The sequence below is a fragment of the Stomoxys calcitrans genome, chromosome 5 (assembly GCF_963082655.1).
Source record: "Stomoxys calcitrans chromosome 5, idStoCalc2.1, whole genome shotgun sequence".
In the NCBI taxonomy this organism is placed as follows: domain Eukaryota; kingdom Metazoa; phylum Arthropoda; class Insecta; order Diptera; family Muscidae; genus Stomoxys; species Stomoxys calcitrans.
Window position 1 is genome coordinate 26440400 of NC_081556.1, and position 23855 is coordinate 26464254.

General features: G+C 37.4%; 4 protein-coding genes across 4 annotated transcripts; all 4 read left to right on the forward strand.

Annotated features, from left to right (window-relative positions):
- Nucleotides 1-246: 246 nt before the first annotated feature.
- Nucleotides 247-794, forward strand: LOC106088817 (uncharacterized). The gene is made up of 2 exons (XM_013254509.2): nucleotides 247-315; nucleotides 391-794. The coding sequence occupies exons 1-2, from the start codon at nucleotides 247-249 to the stop codon at nucleotides 775-777; spliced, it is 456 nt and encodes a 151-aa protein (XP_013109963.2). The 3' UTR covers nucleotides 778-794.
- Nucleotides 795-6078: 5284 nt separating this feature from the next.
- LOC131997860 (uncharacterized) lies at nucleotides 6079-6603 on the forward strand. The gene is made up of 2 exons (XM_059369697.1): nucleotides 6079-6147; nucleotides 6226-6603. The coding sequence occupies exons 1-2, from the start codon at nucleotides 6079-6081 to the stop codon at nucleotides 6601-6603; spliced, it is 447 nt and encodes a 148-aa protein (XP_059225680.1).
- A 5538-nt stretch (nucleotides 6604-12141) lies between these two features.
- On the forward strand, nucleotides 12142-12861 carry LOC106088808 (uncharacterized). Its single transcript, XM_013254498.2, has 2 exons — nucleotides 12142-12243; nucleotides 12317-12861. The coding sequence occupies exons 1-2, from the start codon at nucleotides 12175-12177 to the stop codon at nucleotides 12698-12700; spliced, it is 453 nt and encodes a 150-aa protein (XP_013109952.2). The 5' UTR covers nucleotides 12142-12174; the 3' UTR covers nucleotides 12701-12861.
- A 9959-nt stretch (nucleotides 12862-22820) lies between these two features.
- LOC106088809 (uncharacterized) lies at nucleotides 22821-23445 on the forward strand. Its single transcript, XM_013254499.2, has 2 exons — nucleotides 22821-22921; nucleotides 22981-23445. The coding sequence occupies exons 1-2, from the start codon at nucleotides 22853-22855 to the stop codon at nucleotides 23341-23343; spliced, it is 432 nt and encodes a 143-aa protein (XP_013109953.2). The 5' UTR covers nucleotides 22821-22852; the 3' UTR covers nucleotides 23344-23445.
- The last annotated feature ends 410 nt before the right edge of the window (nucleotides 23446-23855 follow it).

Below are 23855 nucleotides of genomic sequence, written 5' to 3' on the forward strand. Positions count from 1 at the left end.
TTGTTATAATCATCACATTTGATGTGATGATTATAACAATTTATAATCATCACTTCAAATGTTCATATTAGCAACGCAATTATGTCAATCTTTATTTAATTATAGAAAGTGACTAATCATTTACAGTTAATGTGCAATTTTAGGTATTAATTTGCTTAATTTGTCACAACTTCCATATAACTATCTATATAAAGCTCAGAAGGCCCAACTTGAACTCAGTATTTCTTTTTCAAATTTGTAACATCAATGCGGCAATTAGTTGTTCAATTCGGCCTGACTCTAGCCATAATTATCGGCTATTCGCAGTTATCGGTGGTAAAAAATAAATTTTTAAATAAAAATCCAAATTAAAAATTTAATTCCCATTTTCCAATACTCATACTAATCTAGGTTCAAGGTGTCGATATGTCTGAGGCCAAACTCAAGAAGGTTACTGAAGAATGCATGAAACAAACTGGCGTTAGCCTCGAACAAGCCAATCTTATAATGAAAGATGAATTAGAGAATGTGGATGAAAAGGACTTTTCTCACAACATGAGGTGTTATTTGCATTGTTATCATCTGCAAATGAATCTGACTGAAGCTGATGGTACTCCCATATCCAGTGCCTATGTAAAATTCATGGAAAATCGATTTGCCAATAAGAAGGAAAAAGTTATACCTGCTTTATTAAAATGTCAGCATGTAACCGATCCGGATAAATGTGAATTTCTATTTAAATTTGAAATGTGTATGGCGCACACAATTGAAGGCCAGGGATGGGAGGTTACTAAGTGAGTGGGTGAATATATGCATTACCGACTTTGTAAAACCACTTTAAATAAATCTAAGTGAAAGCCAAGTTAAAATGTTTTAAATGTGTGAGCAAATAAAATTATGCTACTTATACTAAATTTCCCATGAATATTCCATTAAGGAACAGGGGATACTTCTCTCATATCAATGAGTGCAGTACGATTGAAATTTAAGCTCAATGATAAGGGGCCTCCTTTTTTGTGCCCAGTCAAAACGACACCAATTGGCAGAGAAGTTTTAACATAGTAGGGGGATAACCACCACTGAAAATGTTGTTGATGTTCACGCTGGGTATTGAACTCAGGCGTTCGGCATCATAAGCGGACATGCTAAGCTCTGGATATTCAATAGAATCAAACAGACGAAAGGAAGAACAAAACACACACGCTACAACAACCTATATCGATAAGAAATCTATGCACAATTTCAAGCGCCCAACTTTACGCGTTCGCTAGTTAGCGTGATTACGGCAGACGGACATGGCTAGATCGATTAAGAATATACACTTTGTGGGGTCGAAAATCAATATTTCGAGGTGTTACAAATGGAATGGCTAGTTAAGTATACCCCCATCCTATGGTGGTAGGTATAAAAAATCTATTCAGTCCATTACTGGCTTAGTTTTATATCCATAGTGGCATGAGACAGATTTATATCCGCATCCTTTTTTCAACCTTACTTAATCTAAAGGGTGATTTTTTTGAGGTTAGGATTTTCATGCATTAGTATTTGACAGATCACGTGGGATTTCAGACATGGTGTCAAAGAGAAAGATGCTCAGTATGCTTTGACATTTCATCATGAATAGACTCACTAACGAGCAACGCTTGCAAATCATTGAATTTTATTACCAAAATCAGTGTTCGGTTCGAAATGTGTTTCGCGCTTTACGTCCGATTTATGGTCTACATAATCGACCAAGTGAGCAAACAATTAATGCGATTGTGACCAAGTTTCGCACTCAGTTTACTTTATTGGACATTAAACCAACCACACGAATGCGTACAGTGCGTACAGAAGAGAATATTGCGTCTGTTTCTGAGAGTGTTGCTGAAGACCGTGAAATGTCGATTCGTCGCCGTTCGCAGCAATTGGGTTTGTGTTATTCGACCACATGGAAGATTTTACGCAAAGATCTTGGTGTAAAACCGTATAAAATACAGCTCGTGCAAGAACTGAAGCCGAACGATCTGCCACAACGTCGAATTTTCAGTGAATGGGCCCTAGAAAAGTTGGCAGAAAATCCGCTTTTTTATCGACAAATTTTGTTCAGCGATGAGGCTCATTTCTGGTTGAATGGCTACGTAAATAAGCAAAATTGCCGCATTTGGAGTGAAGAGCAACCAGAAGCCGTTCAAGAACTGCCCATGCATCCCGAAAAATGCACTGTTTGGTGTGGTTTGTACGCTGGTGGAATCATTGGACCGTATTTTTTCAAAGATGCTGTTGGACGCAACGTTACGGTGAATGGCGATCGCTATCGTTCGATGCTAACAAACTTTTTGTTGCCAAAAATGGAAGAACTGAACTTGGTTGACATGTGGTTTCAACAAGATGGAGCTACATGCCACACAGCTCGCGATTCTATGGCCATTTTGAGGGAAAACTTCGGAGAACAATTCATCTCAAGAAATGGACCGGTAAGTTGGCCACCAAGATCATGCGATTTGACGCCTTTAGACTATTTTTTGTGGGGCTACGTCAAGTCTAAAGTCTACAGAAATAAGCCAGCAACTATTCCAGCTTTGGAAGACAACATATCCGAAGAAATTCGGGCTATTCCGGCCGAAATGCTCGAAAAAGTTGCCCAAAATTTGACTTTCCGAATGGACCACCTAAGACGCAGCCGCGGTCAACATTTAAATGAAATTATCTTCAAAAAGTAAATGTCATGGACCAATCTAACGTTTCAATTAAAGAACCGATGAGATTTTGCAAATTTTATGCGTTTTTTTTTAAAAAAAAAGTTATCAAGCTCTTAACAAATCACTCTTTAGCTCAATATCTTGATTTTTAAAGACTGCTGATGTGATGTGTTAAGAACGAAATGACAATATGAATATACCATCTTCCTGCGGTGATGGGTATAAAAATAATAATTATGGAAACGAAAATTATGTTGACCACTGTTATCTGTCCATTTTACTGTTTTAGAGTCTGCATTAAAACTCGTATAAAAATACGAGCTTCAAAATAAGTTGAAGCCTAAAAATATATTAACAAAAATTTCATGTAGCCATTCACACATAGCGCGACACCCTGTTGTAAATAATGGATGGGCTGCAATGGGCTCAGTTGAATGCTTCTAAATGGAGAGCATACTGTTTGTTATTCTCTTGCGAAAGTCCAGAAGTGATTTATTTGTTGAGTCTCAAGCTTTTCATTGCATCTGATCATATCCCATTTATCATCTAGCAGCTCCATCTTACCACTGTTTATTGGATACGATGAAGTTTACAAGGAACATTCAAACTTGAATGCATATTTTTGTTTAATAGCCTCATATTTGATTTGGGCCTGTTTCGCTAAGTTATTTGCTTCCATTCAATCGCAACCTTTCAGACAAACTGCTAATATGAGTTCTAATAAAAAGCAGAAAAACGACTAATCGAGTGAGTGCCAATGTGAAAGAAAACGTTATGAACCAAAAGAAGACTTTATGAACCAAAAGAAGACGTTATGAAAAGGTTATGAACGGATTTTAACCATACTTAGCCAAATTGTTGGAAGTGAAACTAAAACACCACATGCAAAATATCAGCCAAATCGGATAAGAAATGCGCCCTCTTGAAGCTCAAGAAGTCAAGACCCAAGATCAGATTATATGGCAGCTATATCAAAATATGGACCGATTTGGCCCATTTAGAGTACACCCCAAAGCCCACCAGGTCGTTTAGTTTTGAACCTTCCATATAAAAGTCTATGTAACTTCTGTTACCAGAGGTATCGTAGTTCCAATCGGATCTATCAGGGATAGTGGTACAGTACTTTTTATCAAAAAGCAGCTCGGGTTCACCCTACTTGGAACATCACCCTACCATCCACACTGCTTGGAACATCCGATATTGTATCAAGGATAAAACAATGTCCGTAGCAGCCACATGACCAAAGAGAAAGCTCCCTTAGCCTCACGGCAGTAGTCGCAGCAATTTGTCTAGCCACAATATCCAGGGCCGTTAGATGTAGCATGAAATTGAGTGCATCAGATGGAGTCGCCCTCAGTGCGGCTCCTGTCCAGCAAAAAACCCAGATATTTTACGCTTTCTGTAAATGGAACATTCTCTCCTCCCAATGAGACAGGTCCATCTGTAGGCAACTTGTATCTCCTGCTGAAAAGAACTACTTTTGCCTTGCACGGATTTATACCCAGGTATATATATTGTTAAGGGCTATACTTCAAAGTAGAGGAGACAGTCCGCCTCCTTGAGGTGTTCCTCTTCTGACCCATCTTTTTAGATCTTTTAATATGTATGTTATTAATAAACTTTCTTATGGTAGAGAAACTCCAACTCCTTCATGATTGACGTCGGCTTTACATTATTGAAAGCACCTTCAATGTCATGAAATGCTACCATTGTATATTCCATGATAGCGAGAAAACCTTCAATGTAGCCTACTAGATCGTGAAGGGCTGTTTCATTGTTCCTATGTTCCTATGTGTCCCGTTATGATCCCAATAGCTAAACTGGCCTCCTTCTTGCTTCCTTTCAGTAATAGCCTCGTACTCTCACGATCTGGATCCCCCCATAGGATTTTCGCTGTCCTACCGACCGTTTCGCTGTTCCACAATGTTGCATGCGCATTCGTTGTCCACTCCCTTAACTCGGACTGCGTCGACCCGAAAGGCTTCGGTTTAACCAAGTTTATTGACGGCAGTCCTCTGGCCTTCACCGCCAAATCGTCTGCTCTTTCAATTCCCCTTACTCCGTTATGGCCCGGCACACAAACGATGCGGATTTTGCCATCCTCAGAGAACGCGTTAATCTCCTTCTTACACTGCGAGACTGTTCGTGACCTTACCGTCCTGGTTGTTATTGCCCTTATGGCAATTTTACTGTCGGTAAAGATGTTCACACTCGACGTCCTCGCTTTAGCACCACACCACTTCAAGCATTCCGTGATCACCCGGATCTCCGCCTGCAGGACCGTATTATGGTCAGGCAGTCTAAAACAGATCTCAGTCCCTGGGTTTTCAACAGGCCTGGGGGTCTACAGGCCCACTCTGTACGCTAGCTTTGATCCATCCGTTTAACATGAGAGCTGAGATTGGTATCTATGTACTCAATGAAGACGCCCACACTTCTTTTGTCCTCTAGCATTGATCCATCCGTTTAGCATGAACTACCAGATGGCAATACCATAGTTCCGACAATCCAAGACTATTCTGCTGGCAACAGTGTCCCGCACGCGCCATCAAGTGTCGCCTCAGGCACAGTCTTGGATTGACGGCACAATCAATCCAAGACTGTGCCGATGGCAGCAGTGCCTCGCACTCAACTTCAAGGTTCATCTCAGGTATCCGATCGGAAACCTCTTCCCTTCCTTCCAAGTTAATTGTCGTCGCCTCGATTATACCGCGATGGTATGAACTGCTCCCATCCTCAATACATTCTCCAATCGCCTTTAGTCGCATACCCGCAGTGGCTTCCTCACACTTAAACTGTATGTTAATGGGTCGGATATCTAGAATAGTCTCTCCTAGTGGGCGTGGTGCTCATCGTTCCGCCTATGCCACGACAACATGTTCTCTGAACCTGTCATCACAAAACGTAAGGCCATGCGAATAATTATTTACTAGCTAGTGAAACCCATAATCACTCGAAGAATAAGTGACTGCCATTCTTTCTCATAGCTTGTCGCTCTAACTAAACTAATGAACATTCCATTAAGGAACAGGGAATACTTCTCTCATATCAATGAGTGCAGTCCGATTCATGTTAAGCTCAATAAAGGGGCCTCCTTTTCATTGCCTAGTCCAGCATTAGTAAGGGGAAAACTACTGCTGAAAATTTTTCTCATGTTCTTGGTTGGATTTGAATGCAGGCGTTCGGCGACATAGGCGGACAGGCCCCTCTTTTTAATAAACTTCACAACAAATTTATCACATAAGCTAATGAATAATGTTAGACTCATTAATTGGAGGAAGTGATTGGCTCTTTTCAAGCCGAGTTAATTGTAGAATGATAGTTGTATTTTAATTTTTTTTTACTTACAATTCCACTATTTAAAATTTCAACATCGGATTGATATATCGTCATTTCCTATTGTCGAATTGCCGCAACAATGGGGAGATTCAGCGCTCAGCTTGTTTTGGTCCTCGCTACCATATTTGGCTGTTTACAAATACCTATGGTAAGAAACGCACCTAATCATATACTACTCCGCAAAGAAGAACTATACCTATCTAGAGATTTTGAATTTCTTATTCAGGTATTTGGTGAAACCTTGGATGAAAAAATAGAGAGAACAACTGAGATATGCGTTAATCAAACAGGCATCAGCGAAGAGCAAACCGACCTTTTAATGGACGATGAATTTGAACATTTTGACGAAGAACATTTCACCCACGATATGAGATGCTACATGCATTGCTTCCACAAGAATTTCGGTATAATCGATAAAGATGGTAACCCAATAGAAAAGGAATTTGTATCCTTCATGGAAGTGCGCTTTTCACAGAAAAAGGACAAGGTGATGGCTGCTATGGAGAAATGCAGGAAAATAGTTGATCCAGATCCCTGTGAACATGTCTTTAAATTCGAAATCTGTATGGCTCACACCATTGAGTTGGATAAATGGCACATATAGGTGGATGTCTTCAGCATAGCCCAAGCTGAAGAGAGGCTCTCTAATAATCAATAATAAGTTGTATATATTCAAAGTTGTATGTTATGGAAAACCAACTATTGAGGTGAATCATTTTCAACGTTTGCAATAAGGTTCTAACAGACAGGCTGCTATTGTTATGAAAGCAATTTTTTGTTGTTTTGACTTCTTTTAAAAAAATTATTTACTTTTTGGACTTGTGAATTGTGAACTCAGATTTTACTAATTTTGTGAAATTTCTGTTTTAAACTTTGCATGGCATATATTAAAACCAATAACTAGAATCATCTATTGATCATTTAGCAGTTAAGAAGTCCAATCCGAAGATCGTTATATATATGGGTTGTATCTATTCACTATTTGGTGTGGACGTTGAAGAGCATAAACTTGGTTCACATATTTAACTTCAAATTGTGTACTAATTACGGCTTATTTGGCTTCAGCCACAGAGGTTAGCATATCCGCCTATGACACTGATCGCCTGGGTTCAAATCCTGGCGAGACCATCAGAAAAAATGTTTAACGGTGGTTTTCCTCTCCTAATGCTGGCAACATTTGTGAGGTACTATGCCATGTAAAACTTCTCTGCAAAGCGGTGTCGCACTGCGGCACGCCGTTCGGACCCGCCTATAAAAAGGAGGCCCCTTTTCATTGAGCTTAAAACTTGATTCGGACTGCACTCATTGATATATTAGAAGTTTGCCCCTGTTCCTTAGTGGAATGTTCATTGGAACAATTTTCAATTTTATTTGGCTTCATGAAGTCAAGAGCATTTTATATATGAGGCATTCTCTTGTAAAATTTCCACACAAAAGTGGTTATTCTTTTATATGTTTTAGCCCAAATTTCTCAATGTTCGTTTGATTGGAATTAGTTACCGATTGTCACGAGAAATTCTCTTATGACTCCCGAAACTATGGCAGAATCTCATAGAAATCGGTTCAGATTTGGATATAGCTCCCATAAAAAAATTTAGTTGTTACTCCCACCACCGTAGGATGGAAGGTATATTCATTTAGTCATTCCGTTTGCAACACATCGCAATATCAATTTCCGACCCTACACAGTATATATTGGTTTGCCCAAAAAGTAATTGCGGATTTTTCATATGGTCGGCGTTGACAAATTTTTTCACAGCTTGTGACTCTGTAATTGCATTCTTACTTCTGTCAGTTATCAGCTGTTACTTTTAGCTTGCTTTAGAAAAAAAGTGTAAAAAAAGTATATTTGATTAAAGTTCATTCTAAGTTTTATTAAAAATGCATTTACTTTCATTTAAAAAAATCCGCAATTACTTTTTGGGCAACCAAATATATATCGGATCGTTGTAAAATTCTAAAACGATTTACCAACTCGGCAACCGGGGCGCCCAGTTGGTAGCGTGCTTGGATTACCAGTGCAGGTATCGTGGGTTCGATTTCCGCCAGAAGCCTTCGTCTGTCGCTACTGTGGTATCACAATGGACATAAATTGTCCAAGTGAATCTGTAAAGGACTGCCACTCCTATTCAACCTAACCTAACGATGTTCGTGTCTGTCCATCCATCCGATGTAATCACTCTAGAGAATTCAAAATTTGAGATATTTAGCTGAAATTTGGCACAGATACGTCTTTTTGATGCATGCTGGTTAAGTTCTTGAACTGGCCAAATCGGACCATATTTGAATACAGCTGCTATATAGACCGATCTGCCGATAATGGGTCTAATGCCCATAAATGCTTTATTTTCATCCGATTTCGATGAAATTTGCAACAGTGAGTAGTTTTAGGCCTCCCGACATCTGACCCAAATATGGTCCATATCGGACTATATTTATATATAGCTGCCATATATACCGATCTGCCTATAGAGGGTCTAAAGCCCATAAAAGCTTAATTTTTCTAAGGGATTTCGCTGAAATTTGAAACAGTGAGTAGTTTAGGCCTCCCGACATAGGACCCAAATATAGTTTAGATCGAACTATATTTAGACATAGCTGTCATAAAGATCGATCTGCCGATATAGGGTTTGAAGCCCATAAAAGCTTTATTTATTACCCGATTTCGCTGAAACAGAAGGTTATCTTAAGCCTCTTGACACCAGACCCAAATATGGATCAAATTGGAGTATATTATATACCTACTGCCATATAGACCGATCTTCAGATAACGGATCTAAACCCCATAAAAGCTTTATCTTTTAACCAATTTCGCTGAAATTTGAAATATTGAGTAGTTGTACGCTTCGTAACATAGGACCCAATTATGGGTCCTATGCCATACAGAACGATCTTCCGATAAAGAATCTGAAGCGAATAAAAGCTTTATTTTTTATCCGATTTCGCTGATTTCGTGCTCCCCCGATGAGGCGCCCCCCAAACACTTGGCCCCAAATTTGGTTATCAAATTCGTTTACTAATCTCAAATAACTTTAATTTGTGCCACATATTGCCATGGTCGGCGGTGTCCCAAATACTTGTTCCCACAATTTGGATATCAGATTTGTATTCTACTTCCATAATACGATTATTTGAGCCCCATATTGCGATGGTCAGTACATAATTGCTGTTTGTGGGGTGTTTTTGAGAAGGGATGCGGGTCTTCTCCTTCCCCAAAAATTGGTCCCGAGTGCGAATATCGATTTCACTCCCCAATACCTTTCATTTGAACCCCACATTAACATGTCTGGTAAATATGCACGATTTAGGAGAGTGGGGTGGTCGCCCAAACACTTAGCCCTGAAAATATATCAGCATCGTGCACTACTCTAAAATATCATTAATTCTAACTCAATACTGCCAATAGCCTCAAAATTGAATACCAAATTCGTTTTCGAACCTCAGGTACCTTTTTTTTAAACCCCTAATTGCAAAAAGTCAGCAAATATGTCCGGTTTGGGGTATGGGCTTTAAAACTATCAATATCGATTTCCACCCTCTCCAAGACCGAAATTGTCATGGTGAGAAAATACGTCCCCTAGACAGTTGGTCCCGAATGTTTATATCAGATTCGTGCTCTACTTCCAAATACCTTTCATTTGGGCCCCAATGCTTCCATAGTCGGCAAACATGACCGGTTTGGTGGGTGTTTTGGGGGATGGGGCGGGCACTCAGTGACTCGGCCCTGAAAATATATATGCATAGACACTTTTTCCCGAATATTGATATCAGATTCGTGCTTTACTCCCAAAAACCTTTTATTTGGGACCCATATTACTATGGTCATAAATTTGTCCTCTTTGGGAAGTGCTTTGGGGAGGGGCGTCCCCCCAAACACTTGGTCCCGCATTTGGATATCAGATTCGTATTCTGCACTCAAAAACTTTCTATTTAAGCCCCACAATGACAAGGTCAGTAAATAAGCGTTTTGGGAAAGGGGTGGACCCGCAGACTCTTAGCCCCACATTTGGATACCAGATTCGTATTTTATTCGCAAATACCTTTCTTTTGTGCCCCATATTGCCATGGCCGGTAAATATGTCCGATGTAGGTTTTTTTTCTTTGGGGGGGTTGGGGTGGTCCTCCCAACACATGCTCCGACAATTGAATATCAGACACTATTTGTAATCTTAAATACCTTTCATTTGAGTCCCTTATTGCCGTGAATGGTCTATATAAGCATATTTGGTTGGTTTTGGGGGTGGGGCGGTCCCCCTAGATACCCCAACCGAAATTTGCATACCAAATTTTTGTTTTTAGGTTACTATAAAAGAGTTTCCCCCTGTTCCTTAGTGGAATGTTCATGGACAAAATTTGCAATTTAGAATAAGAGAGCACCCAAAAATCGCCTAAATCGCACAAGCCGTCTCTGAGATCTGGCGCTTCTGAAAATTAGGGTAAGGGAGAGGGAGATCAGTTATATACACACATCAACTACACACCACTATTTACGTAGTCTTTCTCTGCAGGCATGTGAAAAACTTGTTTTCACTTGAAGAGAGAACAAATATGAGAGAGTTGACCGAGAAGCGACCAAACATCTAAAATCGTGCTAAGTTCGGCCGGGCCGAATCTTATATACCCTCCACCATGGATCTCATTTGTCGAGCCTTTGCCACGGTATCTCTTTTTTTGCAAACAAAGGACAAAAGAAGAGAATTGCTATGTTATTGGAACAATATCAAGTGATGGTTCATTTCGGACCATAATTGAACTGAATATTGGAGACCATAGTAGAAGTCATTGTGTAAAATTTCAGCCAAATCTTGTAAGAATTGCGCACTAACTTTAGGGGCTGAAAAAGTAAAATAGGGAGATCGGTTTATTGGGGAGGTGCATTAGGCTGTAAACCGATTCATAGCATTTTCGACACGTATGTTAAAGGCCACAAGAAAAGCTGTTGTACAAAATTTCAGCTAAATCGGATAATAATTGGCTCAAGAAGTCAAGACCCCAGATCGGTTTATATGGCAGCTATATCAGGTTATGGACCGATTTAAACCATACTCAGCACAGTTGTTGGAAGTCATAATGAAACGCCTCATGCAAAATTTCAGCAAAATCGGATAAGAATTGTGCCTTCTAGTGGGTCAAGAAGTCAAGACCACAGATCGGTTTATAAGGCAGCTATATCAGGTTATGGACCGATTTAAATAATACTCAGCACAGTTGTTGGAAGTCATAATGAAACACCTCATGCAAAATTTCAGCCAAATCGGATAAGAATTGTGCCCTCTAGCGGCTCAAGAATTCAAGATCCCAGATCAGTTTATATGACAGCTATATAAAAACGTGGACCGATATAGCCCATTTACAATTCCAACTGACCAACACTAATAAGAAGTATTTGTGCAAAATTTGAAGCAAATTGCAAATTGTGCCCATGAACATTCCACTAAGGAACAGGGCAAACTTCTCACATATCAATGAGCGCAGTCCGACTCAAGTTCACCACCGATGAAAAATTTTTAAAATGTCACGACGATCAAGAATATATTTATATACAATACTTTATGGGGTCTCAGACGAATATTTCGAGTAGTTACAAACAGAATGGCGAAATTAGTATACCCCCAACCTATGGTGGAGGGTATAAAAAGAAAATGATTTTGGATTTTAGAAATTTTTTCATATTTTCGAAAAAGTGCCGGCTTTCGCATCAATGGCGGACATTTTTCATGTATTGTAAGTTCGATCCACACACATTATGTAAAAAATAAATTATGAACAAATTCATATTTTTCTCTGTGTACCTGGTGGTCCACTAAGTATATAAGTAATGACAATCTACAAAAAGTAGCTCCCACTAGCATACAATGCAGCATTTTGCAAAGACTGGCTTTAGTATCACCCAATTTACATTAATTAAGGCGATTTCATTTGCGTAATTGCGATTCCATCTATTTTTAATGAACTTTAACATTCTTTATTTGAGATTATAAACATCGTAGAAATTTTGTCACATAAGCTTTTTAATAACAGGTCTATGCTAATGGAAAGGAAGTGACTTGCCCTTTTTATTGTTTTTGAATTCTATCAAGAGTGTTACTCTATAATTTGGCGACATCAAAAAAGTATTTAAAACTCGAAACAGCAACAACAGATCATCACTCCAAATTTTCAACTTGCCGCAACAATGAGGAAAATCTCTCAGCAATTCGTTCTGGGTCTCACTTTTATATATGGCTGCTTACAATTGTCCTTGGTAATGAATAATTTGTGAATTTTTTTAAATATACAACTTAATATACATACATATGTATTTTTCCTCCCCTCAGGTCAAGGGTGATGATGAAAGAATAGCTGCCATCGTCAACAAAGCTGTAGATGAATGCACTAAGGAAACAGGCATCAACAAGGAACAGACCAATCTTATAATGGCCGATGCATTTGAACTTTTGGGTGAAGATCATTTTTCTCATGAAATGAAATGCTTTTTGCTTTGTTTCCATAGGAGTGTTGGCGTCATAGATGCCGATGGTGGTCCAATAGAAAAACCCTTTATGAACTTCATGGAAATACGCTTTTCGCAGAAAAAGGACAAGATAATGCCGGCTTTGGTAAAATGCAGAAAAGTAGTCGAAGCTGATCCCTGCGAACATGTTTTCAAATTCGAAATGTGTATGGCTCATACCATTGAGGGAGATAAATGGGATGTTTAGATATGTCCATAACAAGAATTAATTGAAATCAGTGTTGTATGGGAATAAATTTAACCAGAATTAAAAGATTTTAAAAGGATTCCAAAATGAAAGCATTGAACATCAAATTGTAAGTGGAAGTGAATTGAAAACAAAATAAATGTTGGTAAATTCAAAAAGTAAAAGCGTGCGGGGCCGGGCCGAGTATTGGGAACCCACCACCATGGATTCTGCTAAAAATGTATACAAAATTAAATGAGAAGTAAATTAGGGCATAATTTTATTCTACATAGCAAACTTTTGTCAAACCTGCAAAAATTAAAGCTTCTAAGAAACGAACAAGGAAGATCGAGAGACCAGATTACATGGGAGCTATATCACGCTTTAGACTGATTTTGGACGTGCTTGGCACAGTTGTTGGAAGTCATAACAGAACACAACATGCAAAATTTCAGGCAAATGAGACAAAATTGTGGCCTGTAGGGGCTGTAGCGGTTTGGACCGTACTTGGCACAATTGTTGAACGTCATAAAGAACTTGCCGCGCCAATATTGGTAAAAGTGAGCTCGTCGTGCTATGTGTCGCGGAACTATATGACATCGAAAGCCATTCTAAATTCCTTTTTACTTCTTTTCAGTAATAGTCTTGTCTTCTCATGATCAGGATCCCCCATAAGATATAACGCTAAACTCCTGGGTTCGAATCCTGGCGAGAACATCCGAAAAAATTTCAGCAGTTGTTATCCCCTCGTAATGCTAGCGACATTTGTGAGATACTGTACCATTTGGTATGGCAGCCATGTAAAAATTTCCCCACAAAGAGGTGTCACATTACGGCAAGCTGTTCGGACTCGGCTACAAAACGGAGGAACAAGGGCAAGTTTGCCCTTGTTCCTTAATGGAATGTTCATGGGCAAATTTGCGTTTGCAAGAATGTGCCTTGAGTTCGCATACAACCTTCTCAACGTTCTCATATGTGTGCAAAGTTCCATAAAAATCGGACAACATTAAGATATAGCTCCCGTATATATATTTCGTCCGATATGGCCTTTTGAGGCTGTAGAAGCCACAATTTTGGTCCCATCCTTATAAAATTTGGCATTGAGCATTTTATTCAACATCCTCATATGTGTGCAGAGTTTCATAAATTTTTCATCTGATATGGCCTTTTAAGGCTGTAGAAGCCACTATTTTGGTCCGATCTCTACAAAATTTTTCATGAGTTGGTTTAATTGACATCCCAATACGTGGGCGAAATCTCAATAAAATCGAATCAGATTTAGATAAAACTCCCATATATATATCTTTTATGCGTTTCGATTTGTCAGGCTGTAAAAGCCACAATTTTCGTACCATTGTAAGAAAATCGTACAAGGTTCTTTTCGATATTTCAATATGTATGCAAATTAAACTCTGACTAGATTTGGATATAAGTGCTATATATTAAAAGTATTACGTAGACTCGGTGGTGAAGGTTATTATTTAGTCGTCTCCGCCCGAATTTTGCCTTTCCTTACTGGTTTTTTAGCAGAATCTATGGTGGTGGGTTTCCAAGATACGGCTCGGCCGAACGTAGCACCGTTTTACTAGTATTCTTATGAAAGGCGTGTCCCTATTTATACCCTTCACCACCACTGTGCATTTGTTTGCAACGCTAAGAAGGAGAAGAGCTAGACCCATTTATATGTATTCGATTTAGCCATGTCCATCTGGCCGTCTGTTCGTCTTTGAAGGCATGTATTCTTGAAATCAAGGTACAGCTCGTATTGGGTCACTAAGGACGAACGCTACTGATTCTGAAAAAATAGGTGCAGAATTAGATATAGCTCCCATATATATGTTCGTCCGATTTGCACTTAAATGACCGTAGTTACTACAATTTTCACCCGCTCTGCACAAAATTTGGAACTTATAGTTTCGATATTGATCTTACCATAACTGCTTAATATCATCAAAATCGGTTCAGATTTGGAGATAGCTCCCATATGAATGTATTGCCCGATTTACAATTAAATGGCCGTAGTAAATACAATTTCAAGCGATCTGCACAAAATGTTGCACGGATTGTTTTTTTAACTGAACTGAACATATCTCCAAGTTTCATAAAAATCGGATCAGATTTGGATAAAGCTACCCTATATATGTATCCTCCCGACTTTAGCCTTTCTTTACTTGGTTTACGAACACCAAATACGCCCGCAGGGTTCGAAGTATCGTAGTAGACAAATGTGTGATAGTTTCATCACTGCTTATGAATATGCACTTGAAAAAACACTCTAATAATTAAAATGTTCTTAAAGAAAATTTTTTCGATTGAAGTTTTCATCTTCAGTGATTAAAGAATATTTCTCGCATACGTTCGTTTTTTATAAGAGTTGTTTCGCACAGTGGGCCAAATGGCAAAAAAATTGGAAATAAGTCTACAACTTTTTATCTGTTGATTTTAGCCATACAAAATGTTCTAGACATTTGTAGAGGAGGACATAGGCTTTCAGAAAAGTGCTGTTGTTGGTCCATATCTTTAATACAGGGTGAGCTACAGGGTGTGAAAGTTGACCACTTTTGACTTCTCCAAGCTTCTGGGGGCCATAACTTTTGATCTACTCAACCGATTTACATGATTTAGGACTCTAGAGAAAGAGCTTGACAAGATCTAAAAAACTTATGCATAAAGTACCATGCCATCGTGTACTGTTAAGGAGTTATGAATTGTTTAATTTTAAAATATGAAAATTTGGCCTTGGTTTTTTTCAGTGTTTTTTTAATAACTCCGTCAATTTTAAAGCTATAAACTTCATACTTCACACAAATTATGCCAGCATATGTGTGCATAAAATACAAAAGGAATCACGTGAATATCTTTGGCGGTTTAAAAATGGCATCGTTTTCAATATGAAAAATATTTTTTTTGTCAAAAAATTGCAAAATTTTTCAAAAAAGATACTCCCATTTCCTTTAAGTTTTCGCAAACTTTGGCCGTCAAAGCATTATCATTTCTTTCCATTTTCACAAAGTCGAGGTATTAAGAAAAGTTTTAAGTGCTAATTTGGCTAATTTCGATATCAAACAACACCGTTATCTTAAGACCAAAATGGCCAATTTTTTTACTAAACTTCAAAAGTTTCTCACTGGAAAAAAAGTTCCACGGGGATTTTTTCGCTTTTTTTGAACTTAAATGAAAGCTTAAAATGTTCCCAACATTTTAAGGTATGTCTCGCCATATCCTAGCCATAAATGAGATCGTAGCGATCAAAATACTGAAAAAAGTCAATTTTCAAGTAGTGCTATATTCATTGCTAAAAAACAAGTATTACGTCACATTTTATTGCAAAGATGTTAAATAAACTTTTATTTGGTAACACTTCTTCTACAAAACACAAAAAGAATCATGGAAATATCTCTATTCTATTCCATTTTATGGAACCGGCAATAAAAAAGTCAATTTTTCAAAAAAGTCGAATTTCCCAAATTTTGTTTTTGTTGTCCTAATTGCACATGACACACTATAGCCATATTTACGCAACATACCTTATCGTAAAGGAAATTTTCATACCTTTCCAACGATGTATAAAACATTTCTCAACTCGGATTCTATCTACTCTAAAATTCATTTACACTTCATTAAACTCTATATAAAAATGTCTATTTGTGAAATGGAACCTTATATGGGGCCTACACTAAAACATTGATAGATTTGCCCAGGGTTTACAATACAAATGTGTTAGAATAAAAAAAGGTCTCCTGCCAAAGTTTAAAAAAATTGGAATAAAAATATGTGTTTTAGAGCGAAAACACTTCGCATCGGCGTGCGTTTGTATAGTACCTACATCTATTTTTAATGTAAGCTGATGATTTTTGAATAAAAAGTAACCTAGAAATATACCTGCATATATATATATATTTGTGTTAAGATTTGATGCAGACAAATGTTACCTGTTTCGCTATGTCGAATTCCCAGGAAATCCACCGTATCAATGAATGTGAAAAAACCTACCCATAAAAAATTCATTGTCATTTTTTTTAACCAAATTCGAGTCCAGGTAAATAATTATAGAAGAGTAAGTAAAAAGAGGCACTTTGGACCCCTTTTTACGATTGCGTCTGATACCTGAAATGGGTCATTAATTGTGAATATATTGCATAAATATTTGAACAAAATCCAAATTTTCTTCATTATATTTTGTAGAGGCGTAAAGGACATTTATAAGTTATGGAAGTCATACTGAAGTATTCCACTCTTTCGAAAATTGTATGGGACATCAAAAATGATTCCAAATCATACACGGAGTCATTTAAGGAACTTGTTTACACTTTGGACCACATATATGGAATAAGGCTAAATAAAGACGCTTTAGACAAACTTGAAAAATTCTACAAATCATTTGAGAGAAGGTTGCCAGAATGTTCATTCGCAAAAATCAAGTTTTTCAAAATGTATGAGAAGTGGCTGAAATCGGATCTACTTATTGAAATTAAACCGCTGATTCCCGGCCGGCCTAGCAAAGCATACGACGAAGTTACGGAGAAAACCAAAAAGAAAAAACAAGAGGAACTATTGGCGGCACATCCGCCAAATTTAATAAAAGATACGTTCAAAACAGCATTGTTAAAAACACAACCAAAAAATGTTGGACGAATTGTCGATGTTTTACCATTAGCATCTCCGAAAAGGGTAAAGAGAATGGTAGAAAGTATTCCAACTCCAAAATCGACTACAGAATTCACGGAGGAAGATGCACTGGCCCTGATTTTGAACCTAGGCCTCTCAAGAAACAAATACTCAACAATGAGGAAGGCTCTTCGTGAAAAAGGATGGGGTTGTTTACCCTCAAAACATAAATTGTACAACACCAGGACGAAAATGGTGCCATCAAATATATACGTGGACGAATTAAAAGCAAGAGTGAAACTTGCTGATCTTGTTGAAAATACAGCTGTTAGAATTATTTCTAATTTTACTGAAGAACAGTTGAACACATGTAATAATTCCGAAGTGGTTTTGATCAGCAAATGGGGTTGTGATGGATCATCTGGATTTTCCGAATATAAGCAACAAACAGAAATAGATACCAACTTCGCATCAATTTTCATGGCATCATTAGTACCATTGAGAATGAGATTGTACAAGGACCAATCTTCATCATCGAAAGAAAATGCATTTCAAGATATATGGATAAATAGAACACCTGGGTCAAAATATTTATGTCGCCCAATTCGGTTTGAGTATACAAAGGAAGACCGGAACACAACACGATCTTTGGTGAACGAAATAAAGGAAGAAATTGCTGCATTACCCATGATTGTTATAAACCAATTGGGAAGAAATATAAAAGTTTCGTTTCAACTACAACTCACTATGATCGATGGAAAGGTGGCAAACGCATTAACTGGCGTTATGTCCAATTGGAGATGCAATATTTGTGGCAAGAAGAATGGGCAATTCGAGGACAAGTCTGATGAAAATTTAGTAAACGAAAATGCGCTCAATTTCGGTATTTCGCCCCTGCACTGTAGAATTCGATTCATGGAGTATTGTTTGCATTTATCGTATGACCTTAAATATCGGACTAGCCCTGGAAACCGCGATGTCTCTGCTAGAAACAACCAAGATCTTCACAAAATGAGGCAGGAAGAGAAGAATCGAATCCAGTTGGAGTTTAAACAAAAGGGACTTATAATAGATAAACCTCTTTACGGATACGGAAGCACAAATGATGGCAACTCGGCAAGGCGGTTTTTTGAGGACCCCGTATCGACATCTAAAATAACCGGTCTTGATGAACACTTGCTAAGACGATTCAAAGTGATTTTGGCTGTAATCAATAGCAAAAAGATGATAAATTCAACCAAATTTGAAGCTTATAGTAATGACACAAAAAACATTTTATCTGATTTATATTCGTGGAAAGCTTTAACACCGACAGTACATAAAGTCTTACATCATGGCAAGGAAATTGTGGAATACAACATACTTCCGTTAGGAGAACTTACAGAAGAAGCTCAGGAATCCCGTAATAGAGATGTTAAACAGTTCCGGCTTTTCAATACCCGAAAGAGCACCAAATTTAACCAAAATTATGATTTACTTCAATATTTATTGTTATCGTCTGATCCGGTACTATACAGCATCAGAACTAAATGGCTACCAAAAATATGTGACGATATAGATAAGGACGATCCCGATGCCATTCAAATTAAAGAGCTTTTAAATTTTGATACCTTAGATTATTTGGTAGAGAATAAAATCAAATAATACAAAACTAAAATGCTTTTTTATTTTGGGAGTAGCTAATATACATATAAACGCACGCCGATGCGAAGTGTTTTCGCTCTAAAACACATATTTTTATTCCAATTTTTTTAAACTTTGGCAGGAGACCTTTTTTTATTCTAACACATTTGTATTGTAAACCCTGGGCAAATCTATCAATGTTTTAGTGTAGGCCCCATATAAGGTTCCATTTCACAAATAGACATTTTTATATAGAGTTTAATGAAGTGTAAATGAATTTTAGAGTAGATAGAATCCGAGTTGAGAAATGTTTTATACATCGTTGGAAAGGTATGAAAATTTCCTTTACGATAAGGTATGTTGCGTAAATATGGCTATAGTGTGTCATGTGCAATTAGGACAACAAAAACAAAATTTGGGAAATTCGACTTTTTTGAAAAATTGACTTTTTTATTGCCGGTTCCATAAAATGGAATAGAATAGAGATATTTCCATGATTCTTTTTGTGTTTTGTAGAAGAAGTGTTACCAAATAAAAGTTTATTTAACATCTTTGCAATAAAATGTGACGTAATACTTGTTTTTTAGCAATGAATATAGCACTACTTGAAAATTGACTTTTTTCAGTATTTTGATCGCTACGATCTCATTTATGGCTAGGATATGGCGAGACATACCTTAAAATGTTGGGAACATTTTAAGCTTTCATTTAAGTTCAAAAAAAGCGAAAAAATCCCCGTGGAACTTTTTTTCCAGTGAGAAACTTTTGAAGTTTAGTAAAAAAATTGGCCATTTTGGTCTTAAGATAACGGTGTTGTTTGATATCGAAATTAGCCAAATTAGCACTTAAAACTTTTCTTAATACCTCGACTTTGTGAAAATGGAAAGAAATGATAATGCTTTGACGGCCAAAGTTTGCGAAAACTTAAAGGAAATGGGAGTATCTTTTTTGAAAAATTTTGCAATTTTTTGACAAAAAAAATATTTTTCATATTGAAAACGATGCCATTTTTAAACCGCCAAAGATATTCACGTGATTCCTTTTGTATTTTATGCACACATATGCTGGCATAATTTGTGTGAAGTATGAAGTTTATAGCTTTAAAATTGACGGAGTTATTAAAAAAACACTGAAAAAAACCAAGGCCAAATTTTCATATTTTAAAATTAAACAATTCATAACTCCTTAACAGTACACGATGGCATGGTACTTTATGCATAAGTTTTTTAGATCTTGTCAAGCTCTTTCTCTAGAGTCCTAAATCATGTAAATCGGTTGAGTAGATCAAAAGTTATGGCCCCCAGAAGCTTGGAGAAGTCAAAAGTGGTCAACTTTCACACCCTGTAGCTCACCCTGTATTAAAGATATGGACCAACAACAGCACTTTTCTGAAAGCCTATGTCCTCCTCTACAAATGTCTAGAACATTTTGTATGGCTAAAATCAACAGATAAAAAGTTGTAGACTTATTTCCAATTTTTTTGCCATTTGGCCCACTGTGTTTCGTTTAATAACCTATTTTGGAAGGATCTAAGAAACGACATGGTGTTTCAAAAAAATTTCTAAAAACTTGTTTTTTTTTATACATGATGTGGTCATATTCGTTATATTCTGTAATAATTCAAACGATCTTCACAAAATTAAGTATGGATTGATCCATTTTTCCCATAAGGAAAAATCTTTTTCATTTTATCAAATTTGGCTTAGATTAAGATGTAGCTCCGATTTTTTTGCATCGCACGATTTTTGTTTATAAGGAGGTAGTCATTTCAATTTACACGGCTATGTACGAAATTTAATAAGGATTGTAAATTAACCTTCTGTTTACCTATACCGAAGTCCTTCAAAATCGAGTTAGATTTCGATAAACCGTGCATTTGCTGGCATCGCCCTTAAACCTTAGATGCTCATGCTGCCCTCTATAAACTGTTTTTTTTAAATATTTACGTCTGGCACTAACAATTTCCCAAAATTAATTGAAAATTTTCAACTGTAATAGATATGATCTTCCTCTAAGGCCTAAAGTATGTGTTAATTGTCACAGTAAATGATTAACGATTAAAATTTTTTGTTTAAAATGAAATGTATTCAAACCATGTTTGGTTATAATTGCACTTGAAATGTTCATTAATTTTTGTTATTTTAATTGAACATAGAACAGTGGAACAAATATGGACTTCAGTTAGTAAAAGCGACAGAGAAGGTATATATTTCCACATTGTCTGTGAGTGTGGGATAGGCAGTTGCTTCTTCAACAAGTAAAAAGGCGTTAAGTTCGGCCAGGCCGAACTTTGGATACCCACCACCTAGGGTACCGATTTGGGCTAAGTTGCATAAAAATGTCGAAGAGCCTAACTCAAAGCACTGTCCCAATTTTCGGCGAAATCGGACAATAAGAGGCATTTATTGTCTGATTTATGGGCCCAAAACCTTAAATTGAGAGATCGGTCTATATGGCAGCTATGAGGAAGGACGTCGAAAAGCCTAACTAAACTCACTGTCTCAAATTTCAGTGACATAGGACAATAAATGCGTCTGTTATGACCCCAAAACCTAAAACCTAGATATCGGTCTATATGGCAGCTATATCCAAATCTGGACCGATCTGTGCGATATTGCAGAAGTATGTCAAGGGGTTTAACTTAACTCACTGTCCCAAATCGCGGCGACATCGGACAATAAATGAGCATCTTATGGGCACAAAACCATAAATCAAGAAATCGGTCTAATGGCAGCTATATCCAAATCTAAACCGATCTGGGCCAAATTGAAGAAAGATGTCGAAGGGCCTAAGACAACTCACTGTCCCGAATTTCATCAAAATCGGATAATAAATGTGGCTTTTATGGGTTTAAGAAACTAAATCGGAGGATCGGTCTATATGGCAGCTATATCCAAATCTGGACCGATCTGGGCCAAATTGACGAAGGATGTCGATGGGCCTAACACAATTCACTGTCCCGAATTTCATCAAAATCGGATACTAAATACGGCTTTTGTGGGTCTAAGACCCGAAATCGGAGGATCGGTCTATATGGGGGCTATATCAAGATATAGTCCGATATAGCTCATCTTCGAACTTAACCTGCTTATGGACAAAAAAAGAATTTGTGCAAAATTTCAGCTCAATATCTCAATTTTTAAAGACTGTAGAGTGATTTCAACAGACAGACTGACAGACGGACGGACATGTCTATATCGTCTTAGATTTTTACGCTGATCAAGAATATATATATACTTTATAGGGTCGGAAATGGATATTTCGATGTGTTGCAAATGGAATGACAAAATGAATATACCCCCATCCTTGGGTGGTGGGTATAAAAATGCGGTTGGAGCCAAGCCGTGGGTTTTTTATACCCTACACCATAGGATTGGGGTATACTAATTTCGTCATTCCATTTGTTACACCTCGAAATATTAGTCTAAGACCTCATAATATATTCGTGATCGTCATGACATTTTAAATCGATCTATCCATGTTCGTCCGTCTGTCCGTCGGTCTATCTGCCAGTCTGTCTGTCGAAAACACATTCGAAGGAGTGAAGCTAGGCGCTTGAAGATTTGCACACATATTTATTATTGGTATAGGTCAATTGGAATTGTAAATGGGTCAAATCGGTCAATTTTTTGATATAACCGCCGTATAAACCGATCTCTCAATTAGACTTCTTGAGCCTCTAGAGGGCGCAGTTCTTATCCGATTTGTCTGAAATTTTTCACATGAAATATACTGCCTTCCATCCCACTGTGCTAAGATAATTGTCATAAATAATATTTGTTTTGATAATTGCAGAAAACGGAAACTTATTTTCCAATTTTGTTTTATGTTTAGGCAAGTTGTTAATTTTTTGTTTCCAACCTTTTCCTATTAGTATTTAAAGACCTGTCACAGCTTTTGCAAGTCATTATTCGTTATTAAAGTTTACAACCTATAATAACAATGAGTGATACTATTCGTCAGTTGGGTTTAGGTCTACTTGTTCTACTTGGTTGCTTACAGTTGCCAATGGTGAGTGAATCCCTTAATCTAAAATTATCAACTGATACAGTGATTTTATTCCCTGCCAGGTTTCAGGTTTAGATACCGCCGCGCTGGGCAAAGTAGCTGAAGTATGTGTCAAGGAATCGGGCATTAGTCCAGAGGAAAAAAAAGTTTTATTGGCCGATGAAATGGAGAAAATTGACGAAAAGGATTTCTCCCACAACATGAGATGTTTCCAGCTATGCTTCTATAAACAACTTGGCATTATTGATGCCAATGGTGATCCAATAGTTGAACCATTTATTAAATTCATGGAATCAAGATTTACCGATAAAAAGGACAAGGTAAAGCCAGCCATAGCCAAGTGCCGAGCAATTACCGATGCAGATCCTTGTGAGCATGTTTTCAAATTTGAAGTATGCATGGCTCATGCCATAGAGGGCAATTAATAAGAAATGGGTGAAAGATATAAAAAATATATATGTTAATATTTTATAGAAATTTTCCTATGTAAATAATAATAAAAATATGTTTAATTACCCCTTGAGAAATTTCGATGTGCTTTTATGATATACTAACTCCATCAGGAGACAAAGATCCTACCAGTGCAAAGACAGAACACAACAAACTGCTGCAACAAGAACTAACTAAATACCACTTAATTCCCCATTAACATTCCGTTAAAGGAACAGGGGATACTTCTCTCATATCAATGAGTGCCGTCCGTTTTTAACTCATGAATGATAATGAGCCTCCTTCTCAATGATAAGGAGCCTCCTCCAAACGGCGTAGCGACACCACTTCCCAGTGGGACAATATCTGGGTAATATCTGCTTAAACCAGGCCTGATAACAGTGCTTTGAAGCCTTCTAATAGAAGAACCGTATGCCTTCTAACACGAATCTTTGAAGAGGATAACCTTGCAACTTCTAGAAGTTTGACAAAGGATGCATCCAAAAAT